The sequence below is a fragment of the Oncorhynchus masou genome, chromosome 25 (assembly GCF_036934945.1).
Source record: "Oncorhynchus masou masou isolate Uvic2021 chromosome 25, UVic_Omas_1.1, whole genome shotgun sequence".
NCBI lineage: Eukaryota > Metazoa > Chordata > Actinopteri > Salmoniformes > Salmonidae > Oncorhynchus > Oncorhynchus masou.
This window is the reverse complement of record NC_088236.1, coordinates 25,535,049-25,561,052: the sequence shown is the minus strand read 5'-3', so window position 1 is coordinate 25,561,052 and position 26,004 is coordinate 25,535,049. Positions and strand designations below refer to the sequence as shown.

General features: G+C 44.0%; 1 protein-coding gene across 1 annotated transcript in view; it reads right to left on the bottom strand.

The window, feature by feature from the left end:
• Positions 1–25,943, bottom strand: part of LOC135513969 (clathrin heavy chain 1-like) — a 33,250-nt gene extending 7,307 nt beyond the window's left edge. The window contains exons 1-29 of the mRNA XM_064937026.1: positions 25,493–25,943; positions 19,547–19,754; positions 14,670–14,938; positions 14,337–14,498; positions 12,712–12,825; positions 12,164–12,337; positions 11,721–11,918; positions 11,201–11,401; positions 10,720–10,872; positions 10,344–10,466; positions 9,527–9,664; positions 9,286–9,450; positions 9,030–9,210; positions 8,214–8,377; positions 7,997–8,122; positions 7,687–7,829; positions 7,272–7,506; positions 7,053–7,175; positions 6,815–6,960; positions 6,474–6,657; positions 6,080–6,272; positions 5,078–5,235; positions 1,705–1,869; positions 1,496–1,603; positions 1,194–1,361; positions 941–1,090; positions 652–783; positions 420–530; positions 174–344 (exon numbers count right to left, since the gene is read on the bottom strand). Of these exons, the coding sequence (XP_064793098.1) occupies positions 174–344; positions 420–530; positions 652–783; positions 941–1,090; positions 1,194–1,361; positions 1,496–1,603; positions 1,705–1,869; positions 5,078–5,235; positions 6,080–6,272; positions 6,474–6,657; positions 6,815–6,960; positions 7,053–7,175; positions 7,272–7,506; positions 7,687–7,829; positions 7,997–8,122; positions 8,214–8,377; positions 9,030–9,210; positions 9,286–9,450; positions 9,527–9,664; positions 10,344–10,466; positions 10,720–10,872; positions 11,201–11,401; positions 11,721–11,918; positions 12,164–12,337; positions 12,712–12,825; positions 14,337–14,498; positions 14,670–14,938; positions 19,547–19,754; positions 25,493–25,534 (4,605 nt within the window). The 5' untranslated portion in view covers positions 25,535–25,943. The remainder of the gene's footprint in view (positions 1–173; positions 345–419; positions 531–651; positions 784–940; positions 1,091–1,193; positions 1,362–1,495; positions 1,604–1,704; positions 1,870–5,077; positions 5,236–6,079; positions 6,273–6,473; positions 6,658–6,814; positions 6,961–7,052; positions 7,176–7,271; positions 7,507–7,686; positions 7,830–7,996; positions 8,123–8,213; positions 8,378–9,029; positions 9,211–9,285; positions 9,451–9,526; positions 9,665–10,343; positions 10,467–10,719; positions 10,873–11,200; positions 11,402–11,720; positions 11,919–12,163; positions 12,338–12,711; positions 12,826–14,336; positions 14,499–14,669; positions 14,939–19,546; positions 19,755–25,492) is intronic.
• Between the last annotated feature and the right edge of the window lie 61 nt (positions 25,944–26,004).

Here is a 26,004-nt window from a genome sequence, read left to right as displayed (position 1 = left end):
ATTCACTAGAATTCCCCTCCTACGAAGCGAAACAGTGTCCGCATCAGGCTATAGTCAGAGAAATGTTAAAGGGTCCAACAACAAAAATGTTCAGTGCAAAAAGCCTGTGCACAGCAGTGTGTCTGCATCCAGACGCTGGTTTGGCAGGAACAGCTAGTATCTAAAATGTTTACCTTGTATAATTTGTCCTTCTTGCAGAGTTCCACGCTCTGTCTCCAGCGGTTGTTGCCTTTGTAGAGGTATGCTGCTATGCGTCTGAACTCAATCAGCTCATGCTTCTCCAGTCTCTGGGCCAGAACAATGGTGTCAAAGTTACCATACGCATCGATCGATGCCCTCAGACCCTATAGACAACACAGGCAGACAAATCAGGCTCAGAGTCTATGGACAAAAACACACACACACACACACACACACACCTGGTAGTCCTCCTCCTCTGTCAGTAGGTTATTGAGGGCCTCGTTGACTCCCTTGTTGTTGTGACTCTGGACTGACCGCAGGTAAGGCTTTACCAACTTCAACTGGTTCATCTGGAGACAGACGTCACATTATTTGGACTTTGGCTAAATTGAAAGTGTTCTATTGTGCGATTCCATTTTTTATTTACATTCATTCAATTCCTGGTTTAAATGACTTTTTTTGATTGATTACCTTGGTGAAGTATGTGACTGCCCGGCTGTGATCTAACCGTGGTGACAGTATGGTCAGAAGGTCGTTTGTCAGCAGAGGTTTGTAATCCAGGTAAAAGGAAAGGGATTTGTAGTACAGCTCCACATTGGCCACCTAGAAAGAGTCATACAACACAATGAAGTTCCTTGTGAAGAGAGGTGAAAGAACTAGAAAATGAGAGCGATTGGCTACAGTTGTGGTTAGTATACTTTTAGTCCTTCAGTGAGGTTCTCAACTGTTTTGTGAGAGAGGGCTGCGGAGGTCATGTTACCTTGGCGATGATGTCCTTGAACTGCACCTCCTTCCATGCGTCAGTAGGGTGTGACATCATCGTGAGGACAGCATTGTCATACTCCTCGTATTTATCATACAGAAACACTAGCTCCGCCCACAGGTGGGACTGCTCCGCCGCTCGCAGCACCTGATTGGAAAACCGCAGGAAGTGAGGTAACAGACATGACCGATATGGGAGAGAGAAATATTTACTTCCAATAAATATTTTCAGAGCCACACATACATCACACCTTAGGGATGTTGACACGGGACCAGAAGAGTTCCAGATGTTCTCTCATCTTCTGGGGTTTGAATTTGGAGTAGAGGATGGCCAGCTCTGTGAACATGCCCATGTGAGCGCGCTCCAAACCCAATGCTGCCTCCAACAGGGCTATCAGCTCCTCATAATAGCCCCGGTCCTGATGCACAGAGACAAACGTGAGTTAACCACAAAACATAGATACTTCAGGTGTCTGTAAAGTATCTGAAAACAGTAAACACCTGACAGTAAACTATGGAGGGCCTCATCAGGCGAATGATAAAGTGTATTTACCTGATAGTCACTGATGAGCTCCTCCAGTTCATCAGCGTGGATGACGATGTGAAGACCACAGATCTGAGCCAACCGAAACTCCTCCCCAGCCACACACGCAAAACACACCTGGGGGGGAGAAACAAGTCATGATACACAGCCCAACAAATGGAGCTTCCATCTATCTCTTCCCCATAGAGCAGAATGTGTGTAGAAATGTCAAGGTGCACCTCCTTCCAGGTGCGTGTGCTGTTGGCTTTCCTGGCGCTGTCTACAGCAGCCTGGTACTCTCCTAGGTGGACCAGCGTGGACGCCAGGCGGGCAAAGTTGGACACATTATTATACAGCAGCTTGGCAGCATCATACATGCCCTCCTCAAAACACCTATCTCCCACCTGGATGAGGAGAAGAACAGGAAGAAAGAGAAAGGGAGGAATGAGTGGAGAGGGAGAAAGAGGAGTTGAGACAAAGGGTCTCAGTGACCAAACGTTGCATGTTAATATACAGTGCCTTCGGAAAGTGTTCAGAACACTTGACTTTTTCTACATTGTTACTTGAGAGCCTTATTCTAAAATTGATTACATAAAAAATGTCAAAATAACTCAGCAATATACACAAACACAATAATGACAAAGCAAAAACAAGTTTAGACATTTTTGCAAATTTATCAAAAGTTCAAAACAAATACTTTATTTACATAAGAATTCAGACCCTTTGCTATGAGACTAAATTGAGCTCAGGTGCATCCTGTTTCCATTGATCATCCTTGAGATGTTCCTACAACTTCATTCTTATTTGTGTCCACCTACGGGAAATTCAATTGATTGGACATGATTTGGAAAGGCACACACCTGTCAATATAAAAAGGTCACACAGTTGAGAGTGCATGTCAGAGCAAAAACCAAGCCATGTGGTCGAAGGAATTGTCCGTAGAGCTCCGAGATAGGATTGTGTCAAGGCACAAATCTGGGGAAGGGTACCAAAACATTTCTGCAGCATTGAAGGTCCCCAATAACACAGTGGCCTCCATCATTCTTAAAATGGAAGAGGTTTGGAACCACCAAGACTCTTCCTAGAGCTGGCCGCCCATCCAAACTGATCAATCGGGGGAGAATGGCCTTGGTCAAGGAGGTGAATGAGAACCCGATGGTCACACTGACAGTGCTCCAGAGGTCCTCTGTGGAGATGGGAGAACCTTCCAGAAGGACAACCATCTCTGCAACACTCCACCATCAGGCCTTTATGGTAGTGGCCAGATGGAAGCCACGCCTCAGTAAAAGGGCACATGACAGTCCGCTTGGAGTTTTCCAAAAATGAACCTAAAGGACTCAAGATTCTCTGGTCTGATGAAACCAAGATTGAACTCTTTGGCCTGAATGCCAAGTGTCACGTCTGGAGGAAACATGACACCATCCCAACGGTGAAGCATGGTGGTGGCAGCATCATGTGGGGGGAGGAGGTTCAGCTGCAGGGACTGTGAGACAAGTCAGGATCAAGGCAAAGATTAACGAAGCCAAGAACTGCAAGATTATTGATGAAGTCCTGAGCGACCTGGAGCAGGTTCTCAGACTGGGGCGAAGGTTCACCTTCCAACAGGACAACGACCCAAACCACACAGCCTCTGAATGTCCTTAAGTGGCCCAGCTTCAGCCCGGACTTGAACCCGATCACACGTCCCTGGAGAGACCTGAAAATAGCTATGCAGCAACGCTTGAGAGGCATATATATACACATCACACAGTGGGGCAAAAAAGCAATTTTCATCATAGGTACACTTCAACTATGACAGACAAAATGAGAAAAAAAAAAAACCAAAATCACATTGTAGGATTTTTAATTAATTTATTTGCAAATTATGGTGGAAAATAAGTATTTGGTCAATAACAAAAGTTTCTCAATACTTTGTTATATACCCTTTGTTGGCAATGACAGAGGTCAAGCGTTTTCTGTAAGTCTTCACAAGGTTTTCACACACTGTTGCTGGTATTTTGGCCCATTCCTCCATGCAGATCTCCTCTAGAGCAATGATGTTTTGGGGCTGTTGCTGGGCAACACAGACTTTCAACTCCCTCCAAAGATTTTCTATGGGGTTGAGATCTGGAGACTGGCTAGGCCACTCCAGGACCTTGAAATGCTTCTTATGAAGCCACTCCTTCGTTGCCCGGGCGGTGTGTTTGCGATCATTGTCATGCTAAAAGACCCAGCCACGTTTCATCTTCCATGCCCTTGCTGATGGAAGGAGGTTTTCACTCAATCTCACGATACATGGCCCCATTCATTCTTTCCTTTACACAGATCAGTCGTTCTGGTCCCTTTGCAGAAAAGCAGCCCCAAAGCATGATGTTTCCACCCCCATGCTTCACAGTAGGTATGGTGTTCTTTGGATGCAACTCAGCATTCTTTGTCCTCCAAACACAACGAGTTGAGTTTACCAAAAAAATCTATTTTGGTTTCATCTGACCATATGACATTCTCCCAATCTTTTTCTGGATCATCCAAATGCTCTCTAGCAAACTTCAGACGGGCCTGGACATGTACTGGCTTAAGCAGGGGGACACGTCTGGCACTGCAGGATTTGAGTCCCCGGCGGCGTAGTGTGTTACTGATGGTAGGCTTTGTTACTTTGGTCCCAGCTCTCTGCAGGTCATTCACTAGGTCCCCCCGTGTGGTTCTGGGATTTTTGCTCACCGTTCTTGTGATCATTTTGACCCCACGGGGTGAGATCTTGCGTGGAGCCCCAGATCGAGGGAGATTATCAGTGGTCTTGTATGTCTTCCATTTCCTAATAATTGCTCCCACAGTTGATTTCTTCAAACCAAGCTGCTTACCTATTGCAGATTCAGTCTTCCCAGTCTGGTGCAGGTCTACAATTTTGTTTCTGGTGTCCTTTGACAGCTCTTTGGTCTTGGCCATAGTGGAGTTTGGAGTGTGACTGTTTGAGGTTGTGGACAGGTGTCTTTTATACTGATAACAAGTTCAAACAGATGACATTAATACAGATAATGAGTGGAGGACAGAGGAGCCTCTTAAAGAAGTTACAGGTCTGTGAGAGCCAGAAATCTTGTGTGTTTGTAGTTGGCCAAATACTTATTTTCCACCATAATTTGCAAATAAATTCATTAAAAATCCTACAATGTGATTTTTCTGGATTTTTTTTCTTCATTTTGTCTGCCTTAGTTGAAGTGTACCTATGATGAAAATTACAGGCCTCATCTTTTTAAGTGGGAGAACTTACACAATCGGTGGCTGACAAAATATTTTTTTGCCCCACTGTATATTCACCAAGCTTGTAGCATCATACCCAAGAAGACTCAATGCTGTAATCGCTGCCAAAGGTGCTTCAATAAAGTATTGAGTAAAGGGTCAGAATACTTATATAAATGTGATCAGTTTAAAAAAAAAAAACATTTTTTAAAATTTGCAAACATTTCTTTTTTTGGTTTGTCATTATGGGATATTATGTGTAGTTTGATGAGAAAAAAAATATTTGAATCTATTTTAAAATAAGGCTATAATGTAACAAAATGTGGAAAAGGTCAAGGGGTCTGAATACTTTCCGAAGGCACTGTATATCAGCATTTTATACGTATTTGACACCTTTACCTGTTGTATATGGGCATTGTTAGGGCCGTTAACAAACTCATCTAGTTCGGCCAGTCTGCCAGTTTTAGCCAGAGCAAAGATGAGTTCTGTCTCTACGTAGGACTCCCGGGACTTCTTACGAGCCATCTGAAGGAACTTCACCAGATCCTCCCAGTTATCTACAATGCACACATCATACATTACATACACACAAACATTATACACTACATGACCAAAAGTATGTGGACACTTGCTTATCGAACATCTCATTCCAAAATCATGGAGTTGGTCCCAACTTTGCTGCTATAACAGCCTCTACTCTTCTGGGAAAGCTTTCCAATAGATATAGATGTTGGGGGCTTGCTTCCATTCAGCCACAAGAACATTAGTGAGGTCGGGCACTGATGTTGAGCGATTAGGCCTAGCTCGCAGTGGGAGTTCCAATTCATCCGAAAGGTCTTCGATGGGGTCGAGGTCAGGGATCTGTGCAGGCCAGTCAAGTTCTTCCACACCGATCTCAACAAACCATTTCTGTATGGACCTCGCTTTATGCACAGAGGAATTGTCATGCTGAAACAGGAAAGGGCCTTCCCCAAACTGTTGCCACAAAGTTTGAAGCACAGAATCATCTAGAATTTTATTGCATGCTGTAGCGTTAACATTTCCCAAGCCCAAACCACAAAAAACAGCCCCAGATTACTATTCCTCATCCACCAAACTTTACCGTTGGCAATATGAACTCAGGCAGGTAGCGTTCTCCTAGCATCCTTCAAATCCAGATTAGTCCGACTGCCAGATGGTGAAGCGGATTAATCACTTCATAGAAGGCGTTTCCACTGCTCCAGAGTCCAATGGCGACGCTTAGCATTGCACATGGTGATCTAAGACTTGTGTGCAGCTGCTCGGTCACAGAAACTCATTTCATGAAGCTCCTGACGAACAGTTCTTGTGCTGACGTTGCTTCCAGAGGCAGTTTGGAACTCGTGGTGAGTGTAGCTTAGTTATGGTGATGTGTTGTCTTACCGTTCTTGCTGGCCGCGCTGACCACCTCCATGTAGGCTGACGGGTCGTCAGCTTTGATGTAGGAGTCGATGGACTCTTTAACCAGGTCTCTCTGGAGCTGGGCTCTGGCCAGCTGACTCCATACAGCAGCCTCATTACAACACTCTGCAAACTCATAGGCTCTGTCCAGGTTACTGATATGCTCGATCAGAACCTAGAGACACAGGTGGACGGTATGGTTACGCTGTGTGAATGAGTAAATAGCACAAAGAAAAGTATTATTGGTATTAAATAGAGGGTACCGTGATAAAATATTTGTAAGGAGCACAAAGAAAAGCAAAGCATTATTGGTGCATTGAAATAAAGCAGATACAATAATTAGCTAAATATTTGGATCATCTTCAGACTCGTTTACCTGAATGGCAGAGGTGTTGACGTCAAACTTTTTGAAGATGGCGAAGGCCTCCTCGAAGAGCTCGTTGCTGATGGCGATGTTAGCGATGTCTGGGGCGTCGTAGTTGTCTAGGCGGTTGATGTACTCCATCACACGTGTCCGGTCTGCCTTGATGGCCGTCAGGATCAACAGGTTCTGGAGGTTTCTGGAAGAGAAACAGAAGATAAAGACGCTAGATAAGATATCAACTACAGATATTAGTAGAACTTCTGAAATATTTTAGTCTTTTCATCCTCGAAGCTTAACTTTGGTGCCAAGTAGTGTGTGTGTGAGTGAGAGAGAGAAAACGTGTGGTGACTGACCGGTGCTCGCTGAAGACTGAGTTGTCCAATACAATCTTCTCCAGTAGTTCGATGAGCTCATTGGGCAGGTCAGCTGTCATAAAGGCCTTGACAGTCACCGATACCTCCTCTGGGTCCTGGGTCTCTGACAGAGCTGTCTGCACCACCTGGCCAACACAAGTTACCACAGGTCAGAACACAAGGAAGCAGGTAAAACACAGTATAACAACACAGGGTTATGAGAGGGTATTCTACTGACCTGGTCTATGAGTTGCCGTCTATAAGGGTTGTTCTCCTCTAGAACATTGGCCCATAGTTCTGGGTCTTTCCGTCTGACCAGGTAGCGAGCCTCACTCTTGAACAGGGAGTTCTCATTGCACACCTACAACAGAGCACAATGAAACCACATCAATCAATGGATCATAGTCATGTGTGTGTGTGTGTGGGAGAGTGTACGAGCGTGCGTGCGTGCTCAGACCTTGATAAGGTCCAGGTCACACTGGCCCCTCTCGTAGGCGACACAGGCGAGGTGGGGGTCTCTCTTCTCACAATACTTCCCCACTACAGTGCTGTCGTAGAAGGTGTTCTCCTTCAGGAAGCGCTCCGGGTTGTTGTTACTGTCTATGTAGATCTTAGCCAAGGCATTGTGAGTAGCCGGCTCCTCACAGCCCTCGTGGATACGAGACTCCAGCCACGGCAACAACAGCTTCAGTCTGGGGGACACACGCAAAATTTACTTCCGAGAGCCCCTTTCGAAAACCTAAGTCACACACAATACTTGGACTTTGAAGTATGGCCTCACAGGGGGGAAAAGAGGCCTGAAAGACTAAATGTTGAGGAAGTACAGGAGCAGACAGTGTTGGAGACCATGTGTGTAAGTGGTGTGTCTGTACCTGTTCCTCTTCTCCACCTCTGCCACCAGCTCGTCTGTGGAGAACTGTCCTCTCGCCACCAAGATCAGGTTCTTAATGACATCTTCAGCACAGTCTACATCCAACAGACCTCCTATCACCACCGGCAGCCGGCTAGGGTTCACCTATACACACACACATCAATGCGAGGCAATGACAGCAGAAAATATTTCTAGGATAGCTAATGCTATTGGTAAAACCAACAATAAGGTATCTTGACATGTTTCATCTTCCTTCCCTGCAGTGCTGTGTTCCTCCTCACTGTGCCTACTGCCAGACTGATGACTCTTACCTTCTGAACATAGATCTCAATGTACTTCTGCAGAGTGTTGCGGTAGAGGTAGAGAACCAGGTCATGGACAAAGTCAAAGCGGTCACACACTATGATCAGAGGCAGCTGGTCTGTCAGTTTAGCCTCCTGATGAGAGAGAAAGCGAGATTGTAGTCTGCTAGACTAACGACTGTGCTAAATGTTCCCCCAACCAACCCTGCTAGGGTCGCCCTGGTACCTTGAGGAAATTCTTGACCCTGTCCGGGTCGTAACAGTTGCTCTCTCTACAGATGCGTTCCACCTCCTTGATCTGTCCGGTCTTACAGGCCGCCTGGATGTATTTAAAATGAACGTCGGGGTCCTGGCTAAAGTTCACTATGGAACCCAGGAAGTAGAACACACCTAGGGGAGGAAGAACACTGTTTCACATTGGATTCCTAGTTTCCTTGTGAATGCCGCCCAGGTAAACCAACACGTAAAGAAAAAAAAGAAGGGGGTTGTGTGTCTTTTTTGGGCGATAGGACCATAAACAGAGGACAGCAAAGGTAGGAGATGTAAACCCATGGTATACCCCTTTTGTGTTAGCAAATTCATCAGGGACCACCTCATAATCAGACTCAAGTACAATAAAAATAACCTACAAGGAGTTTTACTTTGGATTCTGCAGTACTTGGCTGATAAACCAAGTCTCAGGCACGGGAAAATATCATTTTTAAAGGCCGCCTCTTGGCATCGGAGAGAAAATTTTGCAGTTTTCAAACTAATTTCCCGCAATTCTACACATTTTTGCCATGAGACAGATAACACTTTACAAGCTTAAATTACAGTGCATTCATGTAAAATAATTATTAAAAAAAAATGGGGAATAGTATTGAGTTTAACAATTTATAATTGGTGGAGTGCTGTGGATACCAATATCCCTGTGAGCCTCCCTGGCCCATGTTGCCCAGAGTTAAGAACATACATTGTAGATAATAATATTACATTGTATTGTATTACACACAGGCCATAAGCTGACATGTTTTAAAACATAATAGGCCTGATCCAGACATACCCTCAAAGCTCTTGAAGGACTCGAAGAGATCCACCAGGGCATTTGTTCCCAGCTGTTCGTGGTATTTCGATGCCACCTGGACACACAGCTGAAGGTTCTGTCGGATGTTAGCTGATAACATGGCCCGAAGACACTCTATAGAGTCCTCTACTGACAGGGCGCCAAAGAAGTTCACCAGCCACTGCAGGGAAAGAGGAGTGTTACAACAACACACCCCACACAGAGGATACATTTAAACACACCTACAGGTACATACCTCAGGGTTGAGCAGGTGTGTGTGTACGAGAGTCCTTTTGATGTCGAACAGGTCAGTGTAGTGCTCTAGAGCCCTCTGCAGCAGCCCAGCCTTCTCACACAGCTGGGCGATGTGGGCTCGGTCATAGTGACTAAACATCTGGTTTCCCAGGATTGCATCGGCCACCTGGATACACGCACAAGTTATAACACAACAGACCAATAGAAACACAACTGACATAATGAAAGGTGTGTGTGTTTACCTGGGGAGCATGGAGGAGGTTCATTTCCAGTAGGCGTGTCTGTAGGTGTCCCTCGGCTGGCTGGTTGTTCTTCAGAGCGTCCAATAGGAATGAGGTGCACTGCTGGATCAGACTGCCCTCCATGAACACATCCACTATCTACACCAATCAGGAGAGAAAGGGGACATCAGCAACCAATCACAGGAGAGAAAGAGGTAATCAAGTGTCATAGGGAGTACACGACTGGATCAGATTGCTCTCAACCCTAATACAACCTCTAGTGCCATAGACATATATCCCAAAACAATCGTTTAGGTATGATAAGTAATATGGTAATTGCACCACTTTATGATATGCTACGGTATACATTTTCAATCTCTCCAATCTGCTATACTTTAGTACCTAAGAGCTAAGGGTTAGAGGGGGATTTGCTCTCAAAGGAGCAGCTTATAAGGAACCAACAGGAAGACAGTATAATATTCATTTGAAAGAATTCCATTCAGAATGTGGGAATCATCAGGTAGCATGACATTACCTCTAAAATCCTGATTATAGGAGTGTGTCCAGAAAGGCATCTTATTATTATTATTATATAGAGAACTAAAGTTGACCAGGGCCCATAGGGCTTTGGTTGAAAGTAGTGCACCATGTTGGGAATAGGCAACCTAAATCTGTGGTTGTGGGCAACCAGAGCCAGTTCAGACAGGAGGAAGGGAAAGTTGATATGCCATTAAAAGGAGGAAGGCTCACTCAGTCAGAATTCCTGGCATTGCTCTCCCACATGGAATAACAAACCGGGAGGCTCCCACACTGGGCAGTGTGTGTGAGTGTCTGTTACCTGGTTGATGTTGGCCAGGGGCTCCTCATCTGCAACCAGCATCTGAGAGAACTGTAGACCCTGTTCTGGACTGACCCGCATCACATTCCTCAACAGAAACACCCAGTCTGGAGAGTAGCCCACCTACACCAGGGAGAGAGAGGGAGAGAGGGAGGCCACATCACAACACCGTCATCTGATGAAACAAGCAGGATCCCATGCCAAATCTGAATTCATAGAGGAAAATGCTATGTGATACTATGAGAGTTGTGCATCCCAAATGACACCATATTCCCTTCATAGTGCACTACTTTTGACCAGGGCACTATACTGGGAAAATGGTGCAATTTGCAACAAATCCAAAGAGATGTCCATCCACTCTGGAAGTGAATTGTACCTTCTTGGCGTAAAGCACTATCTTCTGGAACTGTCCGGTCTCAGCGAAGCACTGGATCACCTTGCTGGGTACGTTGGCCCTGAGGTAGACGCTGAGGGCCAGAGTAGGATCTACTGCCTTAACCAGGTCACCAAGCTCCTCACAACACTCCAGCTACACACACACAGTACAGCAACTGTAGCTATACAGCAATTTCAGAGTAAATATACAAAGGGAACAGGTTGAAAGTCTCAATGCACCCTGTTAAAGGACTCCTGTTTACATAGTGTGTGTGAGCATTGTACTAGCTCAGACTTTGCTGATAGTAAATACACTTTTTGTCAATAAAGTAGCTATGACAGATATGTGGTTGTCCCACCTAGCTATCTTAAGATGAATGCACCAACAGTAAGTCTCTCTGGATAAGAGCATCTGCTAAATGACTACCATGTCAATGTGGCAAAACTGTCTAGTCCACAGCTGAATCTCCAGTCAGTCCAACCTTATCCTCTTTCAGCCACTTCTCCAGCAGTTGCTTGCGTCCCTGCTGTAGCACGGGCCTGCACAGCTCCAGAGACTCAAACTTGTTGAGCTGGCCTTCGTCCAGCAGGATGCCAAAGTACTGAAGCAGGGGAGAGGCCTGGCCCGGCTGGCTTGGCACACTCTGGAACTTACGGATGGTCTCCGCTGTACGCAGGATACCCTGGAGGAGGGAGGGGGAGTATAGGAGAGGAAGAGGACAATATATAGTGTTATTGTAGCGAAGTGTATAACAAAGCTAAGGAGGATATATTCAAAGACAATTGTCTCCTCGTAGGTTTGCAAAATTCCAGTAACTTTCCCCAAATTCCCAGGTCTTCCAAAAATTCTGGTTGGGGGTTTCTGGATATCCTGCTTATTCCCTCCTTATTCTGGGAATCCCCCAACTGGAATTTCAGGAAAGTTACTGTAACCCTCCTCCAGACCGAACAGATCATCAGAACAGATCATCTCCTCTCCCCTGGCCCTGGGGTCCGACCTACCTTTGGTGTGGAGGCAGCCACCTTGGCAGCCTCGGAGTAGGAACCCTGGGCGAACAGCGTGTTGAACTTCCTGGCAAACAACTCATCTGCCCCGGCCAGGTTAGAACGCATGGCCATCCTCAGGCCCAGGTCTGGGTTCTGCAGCACGTTGGTGGCATAGTTAACTATGTTCTCCTCCTCCACACACACTGACAACACCTGAGGGGGGATGCATCAAATGAATTGTCTGCTACTGAACAAAGCCCCATTCCAAGTTCAGCACAACATAAGGAATAGGCTGCAATTTGGTACACAGCCCAAATCAAATCAATCAATAGATGATTAACTCTGAATAGCTTGTTATGTGTATATGCTTTCACATGTATCCACTAAAAAACAAAATAACTCTAGTGTTCCTGTAGTATACAGACGGTAAATCTGATGGGATTTAGAGGAGTTCTTACCTGTCCCTTCTTGTTAACCCCGATGATGCCGGAGGTGGGTTCGTGGGGGGCAGTGACGAAGATGGTCTCAGCGCTGATGCGGTTCATATAGATACACACTCCCGACTCCAGATCATACAGGTGGATGTAGCCATACTTAGTGATCAGGTAGATCACGCCATGCTTGGTGCCAATCTGAGTTCAGAATCATGGGGTACAGCTATTACACCCTGCGTATGGGCCAAAGACAACTATGGGTTCTCTTAGCAGTGTACAACACCAAGACAAATTCCTATCAACATTGTTGAACGGCAGTTAAGGTTTTTAATAGTTAAAGAAGCCTGAACCGAGAGGTGTGTGTGCAGGTTGCTGATATGCGAATAAGATAAAGGAAAACACAACCCGAGCACAAACAGCTTCAGTTGTATTGGTTAAATACACAGAAAGAAAACCTCCCAGCCAACAGAGTTAGTCTGACCCTTCTGATATACTGCACAACTCATTCATTTCATTCAGGCATTGTGAGAGCCACCCTAAGCCTTCCCTGCTGGGTCTTTAGGGGTCCTTACCTGCATGGCGACGGGGAAGTCTGTCTGCGCCTCAGGAGGGAAGAACACATCAACCGCCTTCTTGATAAATGGCTGGTTCCCTGTAGCCGGGTGACCCACCTCTATGATATGCAGCTGGAACACAACACGACCACACGTCAACATACTGACCGCATACTAACCACAGTAACATACTGACCGCATACTAACCACAGTAACATACTGACCGCATACTAACCACCCATAACCACAGTAACATACTGACCGCATACTAACCACAGTAACATACTGACCGCATACTAACCACAGTAACATATTGACCGCATACTAACCACAGTAACATACTGACCGCATACTAACCACCCATAACCACAGTAACATACTGACCGCATACTAACCACAGTAACATACTGACCGCATACTAACCACCCATAACCACAGTAACATACTGACCGCATACTAACCACAGTAACATACTGACCGCATACTAACCACCCATAACCACAGTAACATACTGACCGCATACTAACCACAGTAACATACTGACCGCATACTAACCACCCATAACCACAGTAACATACTGACCGCATACTAACCACAGTAACATACTGACCGCATACTAACCACAGTAACATACTGACCGCATACTAACCACCCATAACCACAGTAACATACTGACCGCATACTAACCACAGTAACATACTGACCGCATACTAACCACCCATAACCACAGTAACATACTGACCGCATACTAACCACAGTAACATACTGACCGCATACTAACCACCCATAACCACAGTAACATACTGACCGCATACTAACCACAGTAACATACTGACCGCATACTAATCACCCATAACCACAGTAACATACTGACCGCATACTAACCACAGTAACATACTGACCGCATACTAACCACAGTAACATACTGACCGCATACTAACCACAGTAACATACTGACCGCATACTAACCACCCATAACCACAGTAACATACTGACCGCATACTAACCACAGTAACATACTGACCGCATACTAACCACAGTAACATACTGACCGCATACTAACCACAGTAACATATTGACCGCATACTAACCACAGTAACATATTGACCGCATACTAACCACAGTAACATACTGACCGCATACTAACCACAGTAACATATTGACCTCATACTAACCACAGTAACATATTGACCTCATACTAACCACAGTAACATATTGACCTCATACTAACCACAGTAACATATGTAAGACACAGTAAGACACGTCAACATACTGACCACAGTAACATACATGTCAACATACTTACTGCATACTAACCACACATGACCACAGTAACACACCGACCACAGTAACACACCGACCACAGTAACACACCGACCACAGTAACACACCGACCACAGTAACACACCGACCACAGTAACACACCGACCACAGTAACACACCGACCACAGTAACACACCGACCACACACGACCGTATGCATTTTGCATTATTATAGTAACATACAGTAACCACAAAACAACAAGTCCGCACAAGTCTTAACAGTGATTGGCATTAATATTTCACAGGCATATAGGGTGAGTCCTGGTTTGAAATGAAACTAGGTTCACCATGCCTGTATATCCCCCAGTGTCCTCTTCTCACCTTGCCACCAGCCTGGCTGCGCACAGCAAAGCAGAAGAGAGTGGAGGCTTTGGTGTTGCCCTCCACCTTAAACTCTCCGAAGGCTGCAGCATGTCCCTCGATGGGCTGGGACACCTTCCTGTCCACAGAGTACAGCTGCATGGCCCCCACCACACGGTTTTGCTGCAGGATAGAGGAGAGAGAAGAGGGGATGTCATCACTGTCTGAACATGCTAGAAAAGGACCAAAGTACGGTGCTTTTAGAACACAAACCCTCCCTAACGTACACCGTATGTCTGATGTGTGTGCTGTGAACTACGGGTGTGTATAAGATGTGCGTGGGTGTGTGCATACCTGTGCCGAGATACCGATAAGCAGAAGCCACTTCTGCTGTTCGTCTGTTCTGTAGTTTATGATCTGGCAACCGGCCAGACTGACGTGCCGATCAAACACCTTGATTGGCTGAGAGTCCCCCTCCATGCTCCAATGGTAGACAGCCGCTTCAGTCACCAAGGCGACGGTGTTGACAGAGATCCACTTCCAGAACATGACTTCCTCTGTCATAGTGTGAGCCTTCATCTTACTCTTCATCTCAATGTTGAAGATCTGCAGGCACTTAGCAGCTGAGGACAAAGGGAGGGCAAGAGGAGAGACCAATATAACAATTCATAATATTGTTCTATATCTATGGGAGATACAGTGAGACAGTGAATGAAGCTAATGCTAAACTGTAGCTAGTGAACTGCATCTTTGGGTAGCTAGCTGACTATCCAGGACAATGGACTTCCTTTTAGGTCAACATGAGATTTGTACTTTGTTTGAACAATCCCTTTAAGTTCCCAGCAAACTGGATTTCCATGATGGGTCAAAAGTGTGCCATTTCCCTGTCCAGTGAAAGAGCGTGACCGTAGTGGGGATAAAGAGTGAGGCCGATAGGTAGATAATACACTCAATGACCTAATATATAGTATCTAGCAGACAGATCCTCCAGAACAACTGTGGAACTCTTCCCCAGGTTGTTTCTGTAAAGGAGAACATGTTCTGATTCTCTTAATTACATGGATGGTGAAATAAAAAAGTAAATAAATAGACATACATACATCAAATTCCAGGCCCAAGTACTCCAACAGAGACACCGTGGCGCAGCGGTCTAATGCACTGTATCGCAGTGCTAGAGGCATCACTACAGACCCTGGTTTGTTCCCGGGCTGTATCACAACTGGCCGTGATCGTGAGTCCCACAGGGCGGTGCACAATTGGACCAGTGTCGTCCGGGTTAGGGGGGGGGGGGGCTATACTTGGCTCATTGCGCTCTAGCGACTCCTTGTGGGGGGCCGGGTGCATGACCTTGGTCATCAGGTGAACGTTGTTTCCTCCGACACATTGGTGCAGCTGGCTTCCGGGTTAATGACTCGACATTCGCCTCCCGAGCTTGTTAGGGAGTTGCAGCGATGAGACAAGATCGAAATTGGAGAGAGAGAAAAATATTTGGGAGTGGCGGCAACATTTTAGCAGCGGCGGGACGACACTGCTAAATCAATATAGGGGAAACACTTGAACTAGCAGGCTATTTAAAGGATAGTGAGAGAGAACTACTATAATCAGTGTTGGCTACTATGGAACTGTTCTAGTCTCTGGCATGCTGGGAGAAATTAGTGAGGAAATAAAACTCCATCCTTTACTAACCTCGCATATGACAACCATTGTGAATGGAACTAAGCCCGAAGGACATCATTTAAAGATGAAACTAGACCGATACTGACAGCATGTCCTATAGCTTCAGGTTTAAACAGTGAGTGAGGAATAGATGCGGGTTTCAGAGACCACCACACGTAGGTGAAGAGGTACGACATACCTGGTACGCTGCAGAGAGAGATCTAGGGATGGAGAGGAATACCTCACACACACACACACAGTCAACCAGCATACAACAGGTCATGCCCGCATGTACGGTTCTCATAAAAGCATGTGTGGGTGTCTGTGTTTGTGGGGGGGACTGACAAACTGAAAAGTTCCACACTTGATGTCACAGTCAGGAGACAGTTACAAAGTGTGGATTCAAATGTACAGAATCGAATGCTCATCCAAACGATCTCATCGATTTGGTTACTTTTCAGAAGGAATCAGAATACAGTGCTTTCAAAGTATTTACACCCCTTGACTTTTTCAACATTTTGTGGCTACAGCACAAATTAAAAATTGATTAAATTGAGATTTTGTGTCACTGGCCTACACACAATACCCATAATGTCAGTTGGAATTATGTTTTTATAAATGTTTACAAATTAATTTAAAAAGTGAAACGCTGAAATGTTTAGAGTCAATAAGTATTTAACCCCTTTGTTAAGGGAAGCCTAAATAAGTTCAGGAGTACAAATGTGCTTAACAAGTCACATAATAAGTTGCATGGATTCACTTTGTGCAATAACAGTGTTAACTTGATTTTTGAATGACTACCCCATCTCTGTACCCCACACATACAGATAATTGTAAGGTCCCTCGGCCGAGCAGTGAATTACAGACACAAAGACCAAGGAGGTTTTCTAATGCCTCGCAAAAATGGGCACCTTTTGGTAGATGGGTAAAAAAAAAGCACACATTGAATACCACTTTGAGCATGGTGAAGTTATTAATTAGCCGACACTTTGGATTATGTATCAATACACCCAGTCACTACAAAGATACAGGCCTCCTACCGAACTCAGTTGCCGAAGAGGTAAGAAAACCTCTCAGGGATTTCACCATGATGTAAATCCGGACTTTAAAACAGTTCAAATAAATGGCTGTGATGGGAGAAAACTGAGGATGGATCGACAACATTCTAGTTACTCCACAATACTAAATTACAAAGTGAAAAGGAAGCACGCAAAAAAAACATTTAAAAATGAATTTGCATCCCGTTTGCAATAAGGCCCTAAACTAAAACTGCAAAAAAATGTGGCAAAGGAATTAACTTTATGTCCTGAATACAAAGTGTTATGTTTGAGGCAAGTCCAACATCACCGAGTAGCACTCTTCATATTCTCAAGCATAGTAATTGTTGTATCATGTTATGGATATGCTTGTCAATAGCAAAAGGACTAGAGAATTTGGGGGGGATAAAAACAAATGGAATAAAAATAAGCACAGGGCAAAATCCTAGAGAAAAACATGGTTCAATCTGCTTTCAACAGACACTGGGAGACAAATTCACCTTTCAGCAGGACAATAACCTAAAACACAAGGACAAATATGCACTGGAGTTGCTTACCAAGACAACATTGAATGTTCCTGCGTGGCTAGTAACGGTTTTGACTTACTTCTACTTGAAAATCTATGGCAATACTTGAAAATGGCTGTCTAGCAATGATCAACAGCCAACTTGACAGAGCTTGAAGAATTATTTTAAGTATAGTGTGCAAATATTGTACAGTACAGATGTGCAAAGCTCTTAGAGACTTACCCAGAAAGACTCACAGCTGTAATCGCTGCCAAAGGTGATTCTGACATGTATTGACTCAGGGGTGTGAATACTTTTGTAAATTAGATCATTTGTGTTTTTAATTTTCAATAAATTTGGTTAAGAAGGAAGGGAAGCTTTTATGAGAGACATGATGACCACAGACAGAAGAGACAGACCAGAGACCACAGACACAAAGACAGCGATAACACCACAGACAGAGAGTGACAGGCAGGAACTCACCGTCTGAGAGAAGGTGACAAGAAAGCAAGCAAGGGAAAGAAAGCCAAGAGTCAGTCTGAGAAAAATAGGTTGAGAGCAAAGCAGACATCTCAGAGATGAAGAGTGAGACGAGAGAGAGAGAGATGGAGAGGAACACTCACCCTCTGATAGATGACAGAAAGCAAGGGAAAGAAAGGTAAGAGTCAGTCAAAGAAAAAACGAGGGGGAAAGAGAGAGGTAAAAAGAGATGTGCAAAGCCTGAAGAGATGCATTAGAAGTAAGGCAAACCGATACCGACAGAAGACTAAATGCGCCTGTGTTTTGACAAAGGGGTAGAAGCAGTGGCGGAAAATCAATTTACATGACCAATTTAGTACATTTAGGCAATGTGTCTGAGTGCACTGTTTATACAGCACGGGAGGAAATAGTGCATTATAACAGATACACCCAACACTGCATTTGACAGCTATGTTAAAGTAGGAGTTACATAAACAGCAATCCTGTGTGCAATACTTAAGCAATAAGACACCTGGGGGTGTGGTATATGGCCAATATACCACAGCTAAGGGCTGTTCTTAGGCACGACGCATCGCAGAGTACCTGGACACAGCCCTTAGCCGTGGTATATTGGCCATATACCACAAAACTAAGAGGTAACTTATTGCTATTATAAAACTGGTTATCAGTAAAAAATAAACATTTTGTCACACGGTCTGATATTCAGGGCTCTAACCACCCAGTTTATAATGCTAAATAACACACTATTGCTTTTAGATAACTTTTTCAGAACAAACGTGATGTAGGTTTCCCATATAACCATGTAGTAATGTTTTTTTTTTTTTTTATACCTTTATTTAACGAGGCAAGTCAGTTAAGAACAAATTCTTATTTTCAATGATGGCCTAGGAACGGTGGGTTAACTGCCTGTTCAGGGGCAAAACGACAGATTTGTACCTTGTCAGCTCGGGGATTGGAACTTGCAAACTTTCTCTAACAATGCTCTAACCACTAGGCTACCCTGCCGCCCCAATGATAATGATTTAATTACTCTAGTAACAGCATTGGATTAACAAGTAACTACGTAGTAAGTGCATTGCAACAGAGCGTTTTTGTTGGTTGTATTACACCAGTGGAATAAGGAGCAGTGAGGGCAGGGGTGTCAGGGAGCAGGGGTGTCAGGGAGCAGGGGTGTCAGGGAGCAGGGGTGTCAGGGAGCAGGGGTGTCAGGGAGCAGGGGTGTCAGGGAGCAGGGGTGTCAGGGAGCAGGGGTGTCAGGGAGCAGGGGTGTCAGGGAGCAGGGGTGTCAGGGAGCAGGGGTGTCAGGGAGCAGGGGTGTCAGGGAGCAGGGGTGTCAGGGAGCAGGGGTGTCAGGGAGCAGGGGTGTCAGGGAGCAGGGGTGTCAGGGAGCAGGGGTGTCAGGGAGCGTCCCAAATAGCACCCTAATCCCTACACAGTGTGCCATGGGCCCTAGTCAAAAGTAGCTTGCTACATAGGGAATAGGATGCCATTTGGGACTCAAAAATGGCTCACATTTGGGACTCACAAATGTGGGGCCGTGGTGGTAGCCTACCTTTCAGGGCGATGACCTTGCTTGTAGGGTTCATAATGGCGCTGTCAGCGGAAATGGGTCGCCTGCTGGGGTTATTGGGGTCAGCCATGTCTATGATCACCACCTGGTTCTGCTCGCCCACCTTCTCCCGGATGCAGATGAATTTGTCAGACTCCATGGTCAGGTAGCTGAACCCGATGTTGGCCGGATTCACCCCTAGGTTCTGCAGCTGAAACACACCGCAAACACACAGCCGTTAAATGCAATCTAAGTATTTCAGAGGCAACTGCTATAGTCAACCAATAACCCTAGACACGTGTAGTACAGATCAATGGATTTGAAATTAGCAATGTGGGTATTTGACCTTTTTTGGGCTAGTTGAAATGTGTGCCATTATTGGTCATATCTAACCAATCCTTTAGGACTACACCAGCGCTTAGGTGTACAGTACAGACTAGGGGTCATTTGGAATTGGGCAGTGCAGTCAGTGGCACAATGTAAAGATCTGAATCTACAACTGATATTTTCTAGAGTATTACAAGGATGAAAAAAAAACTAAAGTTGCCAGTTGATAACATTTGCCTTGGGGTCAGGGAAAACAATTCTCTAAACACTCGCTCTATTAAAATAACTGCTGTTCTGGTCCAGTTTTCCAGAAGGATATTCTTAAAGGTTGTTTTACAAGGAGAAGGTTAGGTGGAGTTACATAAACAGCACAGTCAGGCCTGGGAAACATGGCATAGGGCAGGCAGACAACAACAGGGTATTAAGATGACTCTGGAAAGATTTGTGTGCTGTGACAGCTGCTATTAATCTGGCTTTTACTGAGGCATTATACCATAACATACAGTAACAGTCATTTTACGCAACTTATTTAATTCAAATAATCCAACACTCCCAAATACCAAACTCTACATAGTAGTGCTTGAGAGAATCTCAAACGCCAAACAGTAATTTCTATTTAATTACCATGCTATTATGTTATTTCTAAGTAAATACAATGTAAACAGCAGACTAAAATACAAATGCTGTGTAACCATAAACACTGGCTGATTCAGGTCAGGCCTCTGCTAGTGGTTTCAAGGACTCAGATGGGGGGCTTCCCGGGTAGGCCTAGAATGTGCCCTGATCTCCAGTGTCCCCCCCCCGAATGGCACCCTATTCCCTAGTGCATGTAGGGTCCTATGCCCTATAGAGAATAGGATGCCAATTGGGACATAGATCTGACCTCGAGTGAGATTAGATGTGATCTCTCCCAGCAGGTCAAAAAGAGATAGATCTCCAGATAGGAATGCGTGATCCTCAGTAGTAAATTATATCCATCATTGAGCTCATTGTTGTCCTAATGAGGAGATTACTCTTGATCTGAAGACGTAGCCAATATAATTGGGTACTGAACATTGTCAGTTATATACCGCAACAGTTAAAACTTGAAGTTAAAACCTTAAGGTTTTCAACCATTTTCAGTACTAGTATTCACTGATACTAGTTCCAGGTCAAATTTGTCCTTGACCATAGACACAGATCTAGAATCAGTTTGTCCTCCCCATATCATAACCTAAACCATTATGGTGGGAAACCACTGAACTGACTCGTGTCTATAAGTCTCCTCTAGCCCTATGACAGCACTGTGAGGTGATCAAGGGTTTGTCCGGGTGGAGCACCAATCAGCCGATAACATGAGGCCAAAGAGGAGATATCTTTACTGGCTGCAAGAAATCTCTGAGGAGGAAAGAGGGAGGTGAAGGAAAAGAAGGAGGTAATGTGAAAAGGACCAGGGGAGTAGCTGCCAGCTGGGCTGAGGATGGGAGGCAGTATGGCAGTCCTATGGAACCCTATTCCCTAAATGTAGTGCACTAGAGGGAATAGGATGTAATTTGTAACTTAGCCCAGAATGACAGAAAGATGGATTAAGATGGGGGGGAAGGTGGGTAAGCTAAGGCAATAGGGGAGGGAGGACATACCATGTATAGAGAGAGGAGTTCCTATAATACAGGGCTTGTGAAAGGCCTGGGGAGGGGTGGCTGGGTCACTGGAAGCATCTCCCCGCTGCCCTCCTTCATAGAACATTCTAAACTAAATCACTCGCAACCACAACCCAGTGTCTTCAGAACCCAATCTCTGTGCACACATTGACACGCACGCGTTTTGACCAATCATATCAGCGCTGAAAAAGACCTGATTGGTCAAAAGACCAATTAGTGGAAAAAAAGATCAGAATTAGGCTGCCTGTCTAAACGCAGCATCTGAGGCGGCAGGCCTGCCTAAATGTGTATGTACTCTAGTCCTAAGTGTATTGTATTTGCTAATAACACAGCTCAGATTTGTTCTCTGCATTCCTCTGGCTTTACATTTCCTAAAAACGATAATAATAATGAATATTAACTGAGACATTATCTGATTTAGTAGAGCCGGGAAGATACTCAATAGTATAGTGGCAAGGAAACAAAACATTAAGTGGATTTAACCTTTTTAGGAAAACAGCCCTAATGTTGGAAACAAACATTATGTTGTCATCTAGAGTTACATTAACAGAACACAATAGTTTACATACAGCAGGTTTTTAAAAAGGGACCAAAGAGTTTGGTCTGCTTTGTGTTCTAATATTTGCCAAAGAAAAAAAAAGTGCAATACTGTATCTTCACAGCCCTATTAGGCGTATCTAGTCTTTTGCAATAGTGCTATGTCTTTAAAAAATATTTCTCTCAAAACTGTGATTCCTAAAATATGTGTCCAGAAATGTGGTCAACAGTGTCAGATTTCTCTACAATCATAAATAAATCAGGAATGAACTACACCATAATGACTTCTTCATGTCTTCCTCACATGGAGTACAACAGGACTACTCACGGTCTGTCAAGTTATATCATTTTGAGAGATTTAAACAATATTGAAATCACCTTGGTCACAACCATAAACTGTCAATGTCATCTCCGTGATATGATATACATTTTGGTTCAAATATATTTATTTTAAATTAGGTTTTAGAGTCATAAAGCAACTGAGGTAAAACTACATTTCTACTTTGACGACCACTGGAATAAGGGGATTGTGTTTGTCAACTTTGACAAAAATATGACAGAGTTGATGTTTTACGAACGTCAATTCCGACAGAGTGCTGAAAGAGCTGATAGATTTTTTTAGGAGGATTTTCAAATGAATAATTTTCTACATTTGAAAATTATTGTTGAACTTCTATTTTTAAAGGCAAAAATAGGTCTGTTAGTATTTGTTGTCAAGTCCGTCAGTGACTTATCAACTCCATCACTGATGGCTAACCCCCTTAAGATCAATTGGTCAATATTGAGACAAATATATTTATATTACTGTTCTGCAACATACACTTAAACAATGCATTTGCTGTCTAAATGTAACAGATAATGTTTGTTTTATAAAATATTTTACGTGCTGAATCTAGAAAAACATGCCAAAATGCAAACGAAATGAGCGCTGGAGCATTATACAGCGTTATGAAATTAAAATAACTTGAGATCTATATGACATATTTGAATAATCTAATGTTAGAATTACACAATCGAGTCCTTTAAACGCCTGAAAACAAATGTGAAAATGTAAATGCAATTTAAATGGTGTCTGACAGAGTTGACATGGGCTTAAATCCAGTTCATTGCATTTTATGAAGAAATTCAAGAGTTAGGTTGTTCCTTTACACGGTGTGATAGCTGATACTTTGATCTTTCAAAATAAATATTTAATATAAATAAATGTATTAAAATATGAGAAAAAAAGTAGATTCTCATCTTTCAAAAATTCCTGAGCTGTCAGTTTAATAGCGTGTTAACCTGCCATATTCAGTATCACCACTCTTGCTATAAAAAAGTCAATAATATAGGCTAACAAAAATAGACTCTAGTTTAGGACAGCTCCTTCCAGTTAGGTGTATTGTTTCAACTGAGAGAGACTGGTGTGGGTGTGTTATTTTTAGAGTTTCATTACTTAGGCTTTGTCCATATCAATGTGTTGTGCAGGAGGGTAGTAAGCAGTAATAAGACTGACTGGTTGGCTGGACACCAACCATTAGTTCCGGTGCAGACAGAGCTGTTCCAGCCGACAGCAGTGCTGTCAGAGGTTCTCTGCTGGGCATTATGATCATGATCTCACTTCCCCTTCCTGCCCTGATGTGATTGTATGGGTTAAATTGGCCTGCTTACCTAATCTGTCTATTAGTGGAGACAACAGCAACAGCCCTGAGAAGGGAGCTGCTCTTCTGTTAGTACTGGAGAGTAATATCCCAAAGCAGGGAGCTGACAGGCAACCAGCTGATGGACAGGCAACAGAGACTGACTGGGACCAGAAATCAACCCAGGCATTTAACACACCAGACTATTTTTTTGCCAAATAATGGTAATTATTTATGTGCAAAAACACACAAAAAAACTGGCCCAAAGATGGACCAGCCATCTGGCATTTGCTCAAAGTGCCCTATGGCCAATCTGTTTATGACTGGCTACATACCTCACAGGTCTCTCCCTCTCACCAGGGCAGACTCAGACTGAAGCTAAACTCCAGGGTATTGCACTTGGGACTCCATTAGCCTACTGAGCTAAAGCAAAGGTTGGGTGTTTTCAGCAACATCTGGCCTCTACATAATGCAGAACCTAATTCATCCCAGACTGCGCCCCAAAATAAAGGAATCATCTGCTAATAGACTAACAAACACAATGTATCATAAATAAAATACTAAAGGGCACAGGTCAGTCAGTTAGTCAAGCCTGGGAAAAAGGAGTATTAGACTAAACACAGCTTAGTGTTATTGACATGTTTAAGAACACACAATGAGACACTGGCAATGTTAATGCGTGCCTATATTGGGAGTGCTATGTTTATGGCTAACCTTATACAATTGGGATAAGTCCAGCAGTAGTTGTACATAAAGCTAAAACAACAAATCCAGTCTCATCTGTGTGTACAGCGCAGGGAATGTCAACCCAGACTATACTGTTTAATGCATAGAGGCTGTAAATACCAAGACAGGAGAAAAAAGAAAAAGAAATGCAGGGCCAAAGTCCTCAGTTCGCAAATTCCTGGCATTTCTCTCTCAGCTGGAGCCATGACTGATCACAGCAGCCTACCAATCAGAGCAAGCCCGAAAAGAGATCATACATGGAATAAAAAGGGATACACTATCAATCGATTTGTCTGGTAAAATCTTGCTCAAATAATGTTGTGTTGCCTTTCAATATATGCATTTGTAGCAATGGAAGGGGAATAACCAGAGTATGGCTTGAACCAGCAACCCTATATAGGTAAAAGGAAAGCATGCCACCTGTGCTATAGAGGTTCAGATCTCGACCCTGTTACCAGATCTGTTAGTGCTGTTTTGCCAACTCCTCATATAAAAAGGGCACCACATTTTAAAATGGAACTGGTGAATGTTGGTGGGCTCTGTTGGCTGCATTGGAACGAGTGGGTAGTAGACATGGCAAATGGTAATTTGCTGGGGAGTTTCCAGAGAGAGAGGTCTTTAGTGAAAGGCAATTTCAGCCACTGAAGGATAGTGAGGTGGGCACGTCACAAACTTTCACTTTGGCCCCAAGAAACCGATGGATAGTTGGTGTTCTCCAACATGGCCTACTAATTAAAAAATATGACGCCATCTAATCAAGCCACATCCAAACACCGTTGAGCCATAGTTTATCTAACTGCATACATTTATCGTAAATCACTCAATTCCAACAAGAGTTCATTGCTTGGTCCAGTCACTGGCTGTATTGTCGGGTCCGCTGAAAGCAGACTAACGTTATAGGCTACCAATACGATCTGACTGTTCAAATTTTACAAGTCATCATCTGCCCCACAGAAGCTAGCTAGGCCTGTGTGTGTCTATATTGAGCACTCTCCAAGCAGCCCTGTCAGATTCCATTTAAATGCGGTATGGTGTTTCTATGTCTGAAAAACTGCGCGAAAATGCCTCCTGTGTTTTTTCGGCTGTTAGCGTCTTCTTACCTGCAGATGTTCCTGAAATCGTATCGGCAGTATCTGAGCCATTTTTTAGGCTTTTTGTGTTTCAAGTGTCCGGAGAAAAGGAAAGGGGAAGGGGACACGAGGAGGAATGAATGTTGTCTTGTATTAAAAGTGGCCAAAAGTAAAATACGATGTACAATGAAAGGCGTCTCGCCGGCTTACGTTGATATCACCCGAATTCAGTGCTGCACTCATTCAGTAGCCTAACACCCAAACACTCCTGAACCAGAACTCTACGCTTCCGCTAAGTAAAATAGTCCACAACAATTAGACTTTAAAAGTCTGAGAGAAAATAAACAAATTGATGGAGCTCAAATGTTTATGGTATTCTACAAAATAACAAATTTGCTTTTCATAAGACCCACAGTCGGTCAATAGGATTCCCCCACAAATACCAATGCATTGGCAAAAAAAAAAAAAATCGATGTCCTCAATGTACCCCTCCGCAGCCCCTTCCCCCTTATTTTTTTTTTCTAACTTCGAAATAAAGGCAC